The sequence below is a fragment of the Aspergillus novofumigatus genome (genome assembly GCF_002847465.1).
Source record: "Aspergillus novofumigatus IBT 16806 chromosome Unknown P174scaffold_5, whole genome shotgun sequence".
Classification (NCBI taxonomy): domain Eukaryota; kingdom Fungi; phylum Ascomycota; class Eurotiomycetes; order Eurotiales; family Aspergillaceae; genus Aspergillus; species Aspergillus novofumigatus.
The window spans coordinates 1,144,865-1,157,717 of NW_020194278.1; the positions used below are offsets into that span (position 1 = coordinate 1,144,865).

Here is a 12,853-nt window from a genome sequence, read left to right on the forward strand (position 1 = left end):
CGGATTTCCTAATACGGTTTAGCCCACCTGGTGTCAATCTGGATGAGTCAGCAACTCCGTGAACCTCACTGCAAGAGAAGGGGCGTGAAGCGGCGGCAGATGGCTTTGGAAGCTGAATAACTCCACAAACGGCGTTTCCGCTGCGAATATACGCGTTGGTCATTGCTCTACTCTGGCATATCTACTAGCGCCTCTAATATCACGGTTCCAGTTCCTTCATTACACGCGTTGTTTGCTTGTTGTCTTGGCCGCCTCCTTCCAGCACCCCCAACTTGGCACCCTCCGCGCTTGCCTTGCTCGCGCATTCGTCTCCGACGCCTGATTACGAACGTACGCTACGATTTGACCGATTGGCCCTTTTTGAATTGTTGGTATACTGCCTTTGAATCAGCTCGTCGTTTTGTTCCTCATGTCCCGTTTATGCGCGGCCAGATGATTGTTCGCCCTAGCGGGAAGCTTCTATAGCCTCAACTTCCCATTCAAACATCGCGAAACCTTGGTAGATCCGTGAAACACAATCGCTCAAACTGGCGACTACGGCGACCTACACCATGCCGGCGACCGTGCTGCCGGCCATCGACGATCCAGATACTAGACCGCCAGCAGATATGGTGGACAGTGATCAGGATGCAGAAGGGGAAGAGGAAACCGACCTCTATGAGATGGACCAGCAGCTACAGAATGCAGTTCATCGGGCATACTCTGGGGAGAACGCCGAGGGGGATCAGGATGCCGATTACGACGAAGACGAAGATGCAGAGGGGGAGCCGGATACGGAGCTGAACATCAACGGGGATAATGATGATGCGGAACCGGTTGGTGCCGTCAAGGTGCCTGACACAGCCGGCTCTCTTGAGAACGATGATACTGCTTCTGCGGCTGCCGATGCAGAAGATGATCCGGCGTTTGAGAATCCAAGTGACAGCGATGCACCCGCTGCCTCTCCAAGCAGTTCAGAGTCGGAGGCCGATGAGGAGTGGGAGGCGGAGAGTAATAGCCGGGAGGATGCGGAGGTGGATACCACTGTCCGCGGCAATTGCATGTGAGTTCATTATTCTTCCCATGTCCACTCTTGAGATCTGGTCTGATGCTGAGACGGGAAATGTAGCTTTTGCGGTCAAGACGAGGATAATGATCCTAGCGAGGAGTTTGAAGAGTATTTAACCTGCGCCGTCTGTGGTGACCATTGTACGTTGCACCTTCCGAGCCAGTTTTGAAGAATTGTCGCTGATACGTCTCTCTACAGCTCATCGACAATGTGCGCGCGAACAAGATGCACTCGGCGAGACACAAGGTATGTTTAAAGTGATTTGCCTTCTCTACCTGGTTTCGTCGCGCTCTTTGCCCCGAGACTGACATTGTACAGATGCCGGTCCATGGAGATGCCCTACTTGCGTTCAGGAGAAATTGCAGCCAAGTACTGAGCAGAATGGTACAACCCCGCGACAACATCGTCAAAAGAAGATGCGCAGAGAACTTTTACCGGCGCACACTGGAGAGAAAGATTCTGGTTTCCACTCAATTTTCAGCACCGTGGACGTCAGCGATGAGCTCTTGACCAGCTCCAGATCATTGCGGAAAAGGAAAGCCTCGTCGACCGACGTGGGAGAACCCACACCCGGACTTCGAAAATTGCGACGGCAGTCATCAATGCGATCCGCTCGAGCTGAGTCCCGAGACCAGGGCTTTGGAAATACAGACGGCCAATCCCCGGTGCGTACCCGTTCTCGGCGAACGCGCGGCGAGGAAAAGGATACCTGCCGCGTGGTTTTGAGGCAATTTGGGCGACTGGTCCTCGCTTTTCGACTCAATGAAAACAAAGTGTCCAAGATCCTCAACTCTCGGAGCCGGTCACAACTCAGAGGCAGAAGAACGCCTAAACCGCCACCAGCGGTACAAGAACCTCTATCCCATTTTGCTCCCATTACACCTGCACCCTACATCTCCCCTTTTTACTCATTCAACGACCGCGAAACAGACGAATCAAAGTCAAAGCCATACGGCGGCATTCTGTCGGAAGCGGATGCGGACACCTCAAGGACCCTGCCAACACCCGCAGATCGCGAAAGGTTCGAGATCGCGCGGCAAAAGGCTGAAGAGGAATGGCAAAGGAAGCTTTTGGAAGCTGAAAGTAGCGGAGAAGCCGTCCCGCACGCTTCCCAGAAGCTTTCTGGTCCTCCGTCCCGGATTAAGTACATTAACTTTGGCGGATACGAGATTGAGACCTGGTATGCAGCTCCTTATCCCGAAGAATATAGTCGCAACCGGGTGCTCTATATATGCGAGTTTTGCTTGAAATATATGAATTCAGACTATGTCGCCTGGCGGCACAAGCTGAAATGCCCGGCAAAGCATCCGCCGGGAGATGAAATCTACCGTGATGGTTCCATCTCAATATTCGAGGTCGACGGGCGAAAGAACCCCGTCTACTGCCAGAATCTTTGCTTGCTCGCTAAATTGTTCTTGGGATCCAAAACGCTCTACTACGATGTGGAGCCGTTCCTGTTTTATGTCATGACTGAATTCGACGATCTGGGCTGCCACTTTGTCGGCTATTTCAGCAAGGAGAAACGGCCCAGCTCGGCAAACAATGTTTCGTGCATCCTCACACTCCCCATCCATCAAAGGAAAGGCTACGGAAATTTGCTTATCGACTTCTCATACTTGCTCACTCGTATTGAAGGTAAGACTGGCTCGCCAGAGAAACCTCTTTCCGACATGGGCCTGGTATCCTATCGCAACTACTGGCGATTGATACTGTCGTATCAATTACGAAACCAGAAGACTCCTATCAGCATCGCGGAGCTCTCAGAGCGAACAGGCATGACTGCCGATGATGTGGTCTCTGGTTTGGAAGGGTTACGCGCCCTTGTAAGGGATCCAATTACCAAAACCTATGCTTTGCGACTCGACTGCAAGTATTTTGAGGAGTGTATTCGGAACTGGGAGGAGAAAGGCTACGTTCAGCTGAACCCGGATGCTTTGGTCTGGACACCATACATCATGGGTCGTAGCAATCAGTCACAATTTGACCGGGCTCCATTGCACACCGTTGCACAGAGAGAAGACCCGGAAGAGGAGGAAGGCGAAGAAGTCAAGAAGGCCGATGGTGCGGTCATTCCAACGGCCAGCTGGGCGGGGCGCGCCGATTCTGGGGGTCGTTCGACTGTGGCCGCTGGGCCCCCTTCAACCGCGCTCTCTAACACCAGCGGTTTCCATCACCAAACGACTGCTACAGCAAGTTCGAGTACTTCTGCTCCCTCCGACCCCGCCGCGGGCATTCCCCTTCCCGGTTCGAGATTTATCCTCCTGTTCAAGCTCCTGTATTCAAACGAAAACCTGGACGACCCTTTGGCAGTAAGAGCGTGTTCAAGGCGGGCGGGACCCCGACAAGTGCCCGGACGAGCGGTCGCGGTACTCCCCGCAGAACCTCAATGTTGGCCTCGGCGGCGACGCCTACTTCGAATCCAGGTAGTGTTCGGCGAGGTCGGAGCGCCAAGCTGATGGACTCCCCTGCTCCAGAGCCGTCCTGCGCGAAGACCAATGGACTTGTAAATGGCGAGCAGCATTTGCAGGATGGATCCGAAGAAGTGCAAGACACAGAACCCCAGGATGCTGCAACGTACGAGCCAGAAGCAGGCACCCCTAATCACATTCTCAACGGAACTCGTAGTTCGGGCGCCGTTGTAGCCAAGGCAAATGCCGATGTCTCTCTTTCCGACGGCCCGATTACACCCAAGGGAAGGGGAGCCGAGAACAGAGGAAAACTATCGCGGTCAGCGAGCCGAAAATCGGTCGTGGAGATGCTCCCAGATGATGACGCGCCTCAGGAAAACAACATTGCTGATACGGACGCCGATGGCGACGCTGTCATGCAAAAACATGACAATTCTTGAAACCCAGATAGTAAACGGGAGGGCAAAACACAAGCGCTGAGAACATTCGGTATATGAAGGCGCTTGACGACGCATTTGCATTTGGGCGTTAATCTGAGTTCATGCAGGAGGGTTCCTCGCCTCAATTACTTGTTTTTCCTTATTCCTTTTTATGTATCCTCATCAAGCAAGGAGTAGGCTGAGCATTTGGCGTTTCGGTCATCACTTCGTTCGAATTCATTCACAGCGCTGTTTTGGCACGTCATGCGCTGGTTTGTTGCCCTATCTAATTCAGCTATCGCTGTCCTTTTTCGTTGCTGCATGGCTTCTGAATGTCTGTCGAGGAGATTCTGTTCTAGAGGACGTATTTATAGGTTCGGTTCTCCATGATGGCAGCTTTGGGTGGTTCTCTGCCCCGCCTGCATTTGTGTAGCATATACCAACGAAGCCAATCTTACATTTGTCCAGCGGATGCGATCGTAGTAACCAAGGAGAGCATGCATTTCATCACAGGCGTTTAAGTAAGGTGCTCATATCTTAGATTTAGGATCTCCAGGATCTAGATATTATTGGTGCATCGCTTCGTCACTATGCACCCACTTATTTATTACCCAAGCAACCTAGACGTAACCGTGATGCCCTAAAATCAAGGCAGTGCACCGCTCTCGCTGTATCCTGTATGATATTGGGCACTGTGAAAGAGATGTTGTGCGGCGTACAGCAGGTAAGGAAGGCATTTGATGCATTAGATCTATCCGATCTATCCGCTCATTCAATGGCATAGATTTCAGAATGACTGTTGGTACCTTTTTCCAACTTTTTGTTTGAGCCATACAGAAGACGAACAGTAACGGTCGAGCCAGGCCTAAGCATTGTGGACGACTCCGTCTTGGTTTAGCTGCAGATCAAGACACTCATGCGGAATGGGAATACAGATACCGTTGCCCGCAGCCCAAGAACCAGGAAATGCGTGTGGTTTTGACTTTTCGTTCGATCGTCTTGCATGATGGAGGGGAGCGTTGCGTAGCTGATTGAGCAGGAATGCAGGATACTAAGGTAGGTAGCCTGGTGGTACGCAGTACTTCCAAGCCCATGCAGGAACCAGGAAGCAGGATGGGCAACACCAAGATTCTCAGCCGGGGCGCGTTGAATCACTGACATGGGCAGTGCAGTGCCATCACAGAGTACGGAGCATAGACTATACGTATCAAAAACGCAGAAATAAAAAGTACATGTACTGCTAAGGCCACATCTAGCTAGTTGCGACAGGTCTAAGATATTCCCTGTGCCTAAGGAGCAAGGACTTGATGGTTAGTGTGCTCTGTTGTCGGTTGCCTTTTCCGAGCCTTGATTGTCAAAGAATTGAGACTTCCCATGATCCTTGATCGGTTTTTGACCCATCTGTTGATTTGTATGATCAGTCATAATGACCTTTTCCTTTTCCGCCGAATCCATGGAGAGCTCCGTGAGCCCTTCGGGATTTGAACCTGTTCGTCATCTTTTCAATGTTCTCGTGCTTCCCTCTGTTCACAGGAAGTCCTTTACGGAGTATGTTTAAATAAATATATAGCTGGGTAATTTGACCCTGCAGATCCTTTCTTGCTGACACCGATGAGAAGGACATAAGCAGAACAGGCTGGTCGTTGTTAACTGTCCTCCGTGGATACTTGTGGATTCTGTGGAAAAAGCGCCAAGTTAGCTGCCAATGCAATACTTACCTGGTAAAACCAGACCTCCAACGACTGCTATCTACCACGAATCTGTTTCTGCTGAAGACATGGAGCTCACATGGTTCGTCCAGGGACAAGCATAAACGGAGATCCAGTGGAATAGGGGGGTAGACAATTCGAGTTATGTGTGCCATTGTGCTAGACCAGCTGGAGCGCCGATGAAGTCCGCGACAGTTCATCCTGCAGCTTTTCGATCCCCACTTCAATATGTAGAAGGACAAAAGTAGAAGCCGGCATAATTAAAATGTTAAAAATCGTCCGTCGTTCTATTTGAGTCCAGAGTGCTGTTTATTTTTCTTTTGCTCTTTTCTTTTTTCCCCCTTCTTTTCCTACACTGTCTCTCTTCTCCCCTATTGTCTCGTTCCCGACTTGTTCAGGAGTGCCAGAATAGGAAGAAAAAGTTCTGAAACTTTGTTGTGGTCTCCTATCCACGGTGCAGATCGCAAAGCCTTGGCCGGAGCTGTTTTCCAAACGGAAAAGGCAGAAAATATTGACATCTCGCGCGCCCCTGGACCAACAATCAACAATGATGGCTGTGCTCGTATGCAGCATGTTACGCCATTGCAACGTGGCTCGCGCGGGTACGGTGGGATTTTGACCAACTGCGAACGCAACGATAATAATGGCGTCCAGAAAGTGTTTGTTTCCAGGGATCAGTCAACTGCAATATGAATATTGGTCAGTGCTTGATAACCTTGTGTCTTTAACTTAATTATACCGCCGCGTCCCGTCGTCCCGACCCTTGAGGGTCACTGTCACCCGTCATAACTGCCCAGCCTGGATCATCTGTTCTTCCTGATTTTGTCGTATTATTGTCATGATTGCTTTTGTTCCATTTCCCGGAATTGAGATCATCGTTCAGCGGCTTGATATCATTGAATCCTCAACGCTCCGCCGGATTCTCATTCGTCACGGTGTTTTACATATGCAGGCATTGGCCCATACCACCCTTGCGTGTTTGTCGCCAATAGCAATGTCCTCGCTTGCGCTCAGATGGGACTAATACTGCTATTTTCGTATATTCACGTCAACGTTGGGTTTCCTGGATTTACACAAAGCGGTCCATCGATTCCATCGTCGTCAACCAGCGCCGGAATTTGCTGCTAATGAAGGGACCAAACTGTGATGAGCCAGCGCAGTGAGGCTAAGATTTCGAGAGCGGCTATTGTGGATTTCCTGCTATTCTAAGTACTCTTGCAGGTGAGGACAGCTGAGTGCAGCTGCAGGTTCCGTATTTGTCAGGGACGTTGGCAGGTCGACTTTGTGAGAGGTGAATTCTGAAGGTCAATCGACCAAAGAAAACCTCGTCCGTTGTATGGGAAAGAGAAAGGTGTAATATTCAGCCGCACTATCGGTATTGCGACTTCCAGACGCAGCGTGCATGAAGGACCTGCACCCTTGGGTGGGGGAAGGTCAGCGTAGCTCAGCACTATTCCAGTAAGGTCAGCATCTCGACTGCAGAAAATCCATCTCACACTTTGACCACATACTACTGCACTCGGGTGGTTCGTCGATCAAGAGATCTGTCGTTTTGCATCATATTGACTTTCTTGACCCCTTAGCCTCGTCAATTTAGCTGCATGCACTAGGAGCTGAACTATCTTCTCAGCAATGTGATTTGCGTGCAGCCATCGCATCCTGCATGTCAAGAGAAGCCAATGTGATATATCCACCAAGCTAGATCCCTAGGACTCAGGCTAAGATCATGCGAGTTTTGGCCATTTGCGGCCTGACCCTCAGTGCACAACCCGCGCGATGAGAAAAAGGCACCCCGCTCCCACTTTCTACTCCAGATTTCTGGTGAAACTGTTCGTCACTCCCTCTATATGACCAGAAGTCTGGTTGACCGATTCCGATCAACCCCTTATCCCCACGCAAGGATTCCCTTGCATGCAGACTGTTTCCTGACGCAGCCGAACCGGTGTCTTGTCTAGACTAACGGTGATCGAGTTAAGAACAGTGGAGCCCATTGGGGTGAAAGGAGAAGGGCTTCACTTGGTTCAGCCGTAAGCGAAGAGGAAAGCGATTCGGCATCTCGTGGCCTGGAGCGCATTTCGAGGGACAGCAGAGAATCCTTCGACCATCACCTGGCGCTGACGGACAAGAGACTCGCGAAAAAGAAGGATATCTTAATTCCATTGAGCGACCAGGAGAAGCAAGGCCATTGTTTATTTGTTGATGTACAACAACTCTCTTAGTGTCGGACGGGGTTTTCAACGGTTATCGAGTGGGCCTTGGTGCCCTGGGTTTCTCGTTACTGGAAGTGAGCTCCTTCCCTTGGATCCTAGCTTAATTGGAACACGGAACCCATTGGATCGACATCAGGGGAACAACAGAATTTAAGGTATGCTCTGTTCCCTTGGTTCTTTCTGTTGTGACTATGAGCGCATTGTTGATTGATTCAGACAGTACGTTGAAGGAACAACCTAGACGGAGAGCCAGGGGGAATCAAAGAGGGAAAAGGAGACCAAGGATCTACGAAAGGCGAGTATTCCCCGAACTGCCGGTCAAGAGTCTAAGAGACGATCAAAGTTTAGAGTGGAACGAATAAGCGATGGGAATTGCTCGACCAGACTCAGACTGGAATGCTTAGGCGCGCGCACCAGCAGCATCGCTCCCACGCTCTGCGGCTCTGGCGTCTGCAAGGGCCGGGAGACCCTGCGCGGCGTCTAGATAGTGAGGAAAACGGGTCTGATCGCTTGCATAATCGGCTCTATCTCCGCGCACAAGGCCAAACCGTTGCGCCTGTGGGTTGGGCTTTGTTCGGGGAAGCGAGTAATGGTTTGCCGCAAACGCGGTGGATTTCATGCTTAGCTCGATCAACTGCCCCCATCGATCCAGCCTAGACGAGGGTAAAGTTTGAGACTTGCGCAGGTGTCCGAACTGAATCTCAGATCCTGGTTACACTCCCTGCTCTATTCTTTCGTTTCATTCGAGCATTCAATCCTCCTACCCCTCGAGGCGTGCCAATGTGCGCATCATCTTCAGATGTTCTACGGTTCCTGTCGGATGATCAAGACTGATACACGCCTTAGCCCGTTTTCTCAACCGTGGTCGAGTGTCGACCTGACTGGTAACGATTCTCCCTCAACTTCAAGAACGACTGGACTGCTGGCCGAAAAAGTCACCGGCGTTGGTCTACTGTTCTGGTACTACTCCACCGAAACACATTATCATTATCTGGTTCAGCTGGTTTATCTGAAAACTCGAGTAGAAATTTCCTCTTTTTCCGCCTTCTTCCCTTGGATTTCTGTGTGTCAAGAGACCCTCAGGCCTGTGGGAGGCGACTTTTGACCCATTGTTCAGCTGTGTTCTTTCAACTCTGGGCTGAAGCGGTCTTCTGATCCCGCCCGAACCACACCCAATAACCTTCTTGTTTTATCCTTTGACCATCCAATTTTTTTTCATTTCCCTACCTCTATATCGTCATATCATTGAAGCATTTCGACGACCAAGAGGAAGGGAAGATAAACAAGAAGAGGGACAGACAGAGGGTTCGCTCTGCCATATCACGAGCATCGAGCATATACGGTCGGCAACGGTTGTCTCGAATCCTCATTTTTTTCCCTTTTTCTTCGCTCGTTTTCCATCAGCTTTCCTATTCCTGGACATCTACATCTTCATCACGAGAGCGGAAACAAACAAGAGAATATTCATTTTCGAACTGCCACCTTACAACCTTTTTTTTTTTTTTTTTTTTTTTTTCTTTTCTCTCTTTTTTCGCTGGATTGCGCAAATCCGGCAGTCTTTCCTCAAAGCACAGGTTAAGGTTTGTCTGGAACCGTGCTCGGCTGGCTCTTGCCGCTTGCATTCTGACGACACCATCCATCCATCTCTCTCTCTACATTCAAACTGTTCCTTGGGTCCCTGCGGCGCCGTTTTCGTAAACCGCCCTTTTCCATCACACCCAAGGCAAGGAGGGGGAAAAAAGAGCAAAAATTTCAAACAAAAAAAAGAAGGGAAAAAAATAAAATAAAAAAGAAGGCAAGCGACGGAATTGACCCATCACACTACCACTTGCCAGCTTACGCACCAACACAACCTACCTCACCCGCACGACCTAAGGCACCTACCTTACCTTAAGGTAGCTGCCCTGCTCAGCTTTCTCAACGCTCAAAGCGGTTCCGGACTGGGAGCTGCTGGTATTGAAATTCCCACAGCTCGTCTCCACCCATGGTACTTGGACCTTGGACCAGTTCCATTTCTCCAACTGCTACTTAGAATCATCAATCAATCATACTCTGTCGTGTCCGTCTTTAACCAACGACAATTCCTACCCCCCTCTCTTCCCCTCTTCTCTGGACCTGTCCCTTCACCCCACTGGGTACTTCTACTACTACTAGGGATCGTCCTTTTTTTATTCTACCCTGCCTTAGTGCTCCGTCCGAACCACAAGTGTCCGCTGCAAGGTTCCAGAGAGAGCCGAAATCTCCAGCCTATTATCTCATTTTTCCCTTGGTATTGTAAAACCACTTATTCTTCTCATTGTGCATTTATCCAGCTTTGCTCGATTTTGGTGAACCCTGTACGATACGTACGTGGTTCGTTGCGCGCTCTTCTGACGGACAACCGCGACCTGGATCCTCTGGCTCTACTTCTACCTGGTACTTCTGTGACAAGATCTTCGCCTTGATGAGTGCGTCGACGTTCTCAGACGCCTCTCTTTCCCGCGAATCCCAGAGGTTTGTCCGACCTTCCTTCGCAGCGGAATGGTCTTCTCGACTCTTACTCAGCTGTCCAGGGTCTCCAACTGACAATGTTGTCCAACACCAGTTCTGACTTCGAGTTGATCATTCGCCAGCAGCCCAATCGGGCGCGCGTGGCCGGTGGGAAGGAGAAAGGTACGTGGGAGACTGCAGGCTCTACTCATTGCTCTCATCGAGCCTCCTTTGGGATCAAATGGACGTTAACATGGGGATTTTGCTCTTCAGAACGCAAGCCAGTCGATCCGCCGCCGATTGTGCAACTCCGGGTAAGAGAGGAAGGGAGCTATCTCGCGCAGTAAGTCACGATGGGAGCTTGTTTCGGCTTGTTGGGGAAAGATTCGGGCTAATTTGCATGAGTAGACACTACCTACAGAGCCCGTATTATTTCATGTGCTGCAGTCTGTACGATGCCAATGAAGATCAGCCAGTTCCCGTACCGCCAGCCACAGCTTTGGCAGGCACTCTTGTCTCGTCGCTTCACCGGTTGAAGGATGTGGATAATAATGGTAAGCCTACTTTTGTGTAAAAGGTGGTACTGCTTCGTTGCTGACTCGCGCTGCGCAGACGGCGGATTCTTTGTATTTGGGGATTTGTCCGTCAAAATCGAAGGGGAGTTCCGACTGAAGTTTACCTTGTTTGAGATGCGAAAGTGAGCAACCCGTGCCTTCCTTTGTTGATTGTTGATGAGTATGGCAGAGCGCTGATCTCACCGTGCGTAGGGATGTGGTTACCTACCTGAAATCCATTATCTCTGATCGCTTCACTGGTATGACAATCCTGCGCCCATTAATTCTGCGAGGGGTGCAGACTAACAGGATGCAGTTTCACCACCAAAGACTTTTCCTGGAATGCAAGAATCCACGTTTCTTTCTCGGTCATTTGCCGACCAGGGTGTCAAACTACGGATCAGAAAAGAGCCTCGCACACTGTCTCTGTAAGTACTCAGCGAGACCTGTGAATTACGCTTCTCAGCTTTGCACCATAACAATAAGACTGATTCTTTTGTCAGGAAACGGCCGCCGCGGCCGGAAGAGTATCCCCAGCAGCCACTCCCTCGCTCCCCGGACCGGTCTTCGATGCAGATGTCGGGGAACGCTTTCACTGGCTATCCGGCAGCAGGCAGAGATTATGCATACTACGGGACACCGGTCAAACGTCAGCGGACGTCTGTGGACTACGGGAATAGAGGCATCTATGACACCGAAGGTCGGATGCGCCAGGTGGATGCGTATCCACAAACCACCGCCATGTATCCGAATCAGCCTGGAACCTACCAGACACCTATGATGCAAGGATATCCTGCTGGACATGCGGGAGTACCAGATTATGCGGTTAGTCAACCACAGCCTGCCTTGGTTGCCCTGTCCTCTTACGGTTCACCGTGGAATCCATGGTTGCTGTGAAATCCCCGAGACCCGGTAATATAGCCCCAGCTTGAACCTCTGCTTACATTGATGCGCAGATGTCCTATGGGATCCCGCCATCCGCTCAAGTGGCCCAGATGCAGGATCCAGCGGCCCAAGCACGCTCCAGCCAGCAGGCGACGATGCAATCTCTAGGAATGATGAACCAGCCAGGTACTCCTGTATGGACTCTTCACAAGCCAATGACTCCTAAAGACGAGAGCTAAAGGATTTTCTGTTCTTCTGAAATAGACCGCAGATTCGACGGCTGCCATGATGCCGCAAGGATATCCCCAACCGCGAACGCAACAGTACCAAACAAGTTCTACAATTTTACCACCTTTGCAACGGAGTCGCAACTTTCCACAAGGGACTAACGGTGCATCCGCACGAGGTTACTTTGATCAGGCGTCACAAGGTGCAACTCCTATTCTCCCGTCGCAACCCATGGGTTCAACCGAAGGGGATCGATATGGTGCTGCCCCCGGTCAAACAACCTTTGAGCATCCTGGCTCACATAATGGGACACCTCGATAATGGATTTACGCGATTACGGATTGCTTTTTACTTTCTTCTGCTGATGTCTTCTTACCACTCTTATACTCCATTAGGGGGAAAAAAAGTCTTTCGGGGTCTCAAGGGCCTTTCTCGGAGGGATGTCTTTATTTTTGCTTTCTTTTTGGTTCTATCTTTATCACGTTTCTGTTTTGGATAGACCGACGGGCGGGTGTTACGGGAACTGAATCGGTGGCTGGCGGGTTATACATGGCGCATGGGACAAAACAGGGAGTGACCGTGCTGGCGGGTTTCTCTGATTCTTCTTGTTTTCACTTTACTTCTTCCCCTTCCTTCTCTGTCACTGTTCGCGTCTGGAATGACGTCTTTCAAATATTCTTTGTACATATTGGCCGTGCCAAATCGGGACCTGCATATCCCGGTGAGGAGGTTTAGCATTTGAGTCTGCTCACTCAGGGCAACTGTTGAATTATCAATCCTTACAATAATTGTTGAAGGATATAAGGCCATCCTGTTAGTATGTGATTAGAAAGAGCGGCATAGCTTGAAGTCTACCTAAGACGAGATATGGAACGACAACATAAAGAGTTGTCGTTCTAAGCGATTGTCATACGTAGGTGCCT

General features: G+C 50.4%; 3 protein-coding genes across 3 annotated transcripts; all 3 read left to right on the forward strand.

The window, feature by feature from the left end:
* Positions 1-100: 100 nt before the first annotated feature.
* On the forward strand, positions 101-4,324 carry P174DRAFT_442553 (putative histone acetyltransferase). Its single transcript, XM_024827603.1, has 5 exons — positions 101-1,042; positions 1,109-1,188; positions 1,247-1,294; positions 1,367-3,292; positions 3,319-4,324. Exons 1-5 carry the CDS (start codon positions 552-554, stop codon positions 3,894-3,896), a joined length of 3,123 nt encoding a protein of 1,040 aa, XP_024681278.1. The 5' UTR covers positions 101-551; the 3' UTR covers positions 3,897-4,324.
* A 4,179-nt stretch (positions 4,325-8,503) lies between these two features.
* Positions 8,504-9,051, forward strand: P174DRAFT_207790 (uncharacterized protein). Its single transcript, XM_024821336.1, has one exon. The coding sequence runs from the start codon at positions 8,594-8,596 to the stop codon at positions 8,897-8,899; it is 306 nt and encodes a 101-aa protein (XP_024681279.1). The 5' UTR covers positions 8,504-8,593; the 3' UTR covers positions 8,900-9,051.
* A 785-nt stretch (positions 9,052-9,836) lies between these two features.
* Positions 9,837-12,362, forward strand: vosA. The gene is made up of 10 exons (XM_024821335.1): positions 9,837-10,287; positions 10,379-10,446; positions 10,537-10,606; positions 10,672-10,817; positions 10,876-10,960; positions 11,031-11,077; positions 11,134-11,245; positions 11,321-11,642; positions 11,774-11,896; positions 11,967-12,362. Exons 1-10 carry the CDS (start codon positions 10,238-10,240, stop codon positions 12,249-12,251), a joined length of 1,308 nt encoding a protein of 435 aa, XP_024681280.1. The 5' UTR covers positions 9,837-10,237; the 3' UTR covers positions 12,252-12,362.
* The last annotated feature ends 491 nt before the right edge of the window (positions 12,363-12,853 follow it).

Coding starts and splice junctions, on each gene's coding strand:
- P174DRAFT_442553 (XM_024827603.1), top strand. CDS start 552: ATGCCGGCGACCGTGCTGCCGGCCATCGACGATCCAGATACTAGACCG. Junction 1,295..1,366: donor TGCACTCGGCGAGACACAAG/GTATGTTTAAAG, acceptor GACATTGTACAG/ATGCCGGTCCATGGAGATGC. Junction 3,293..3,318: donor CGCGGGCATTCCCCTTCCCG/GTTCGAGATTTA, acceptor CTCCTGTTCAAG/CTCCTGTATTCAAACGAAAA.
- P174DRAFT_207790 (XM_024821336.1), top strand. CDS start 8,594: ATGTTCTACGGTTCCTGTCGGATGATCAAGACTGATACACGCCTTAGC.
- vosA (XM_024821335.1), top strand. CDS start 10,238: ATGAGTGCGTCGACGTTCTCAGACGCCTCTCTTTCCCGCGAATCCCAG. Junction 10,288..10,378: donor CTTTCCCGCGAATCCCAGAG/GTTTGTCCGACC, acceptor GTCCAACACCAG/TTCTGACTTCGAGTTGATCA. Junction 10,447..10,536: donor GGCCGGTGGGAAGGAGAAAG/GTACGTGGGAGA, acceptor TTTGCTCTTCAG/AACGCAAGCCAGTCGATCCG.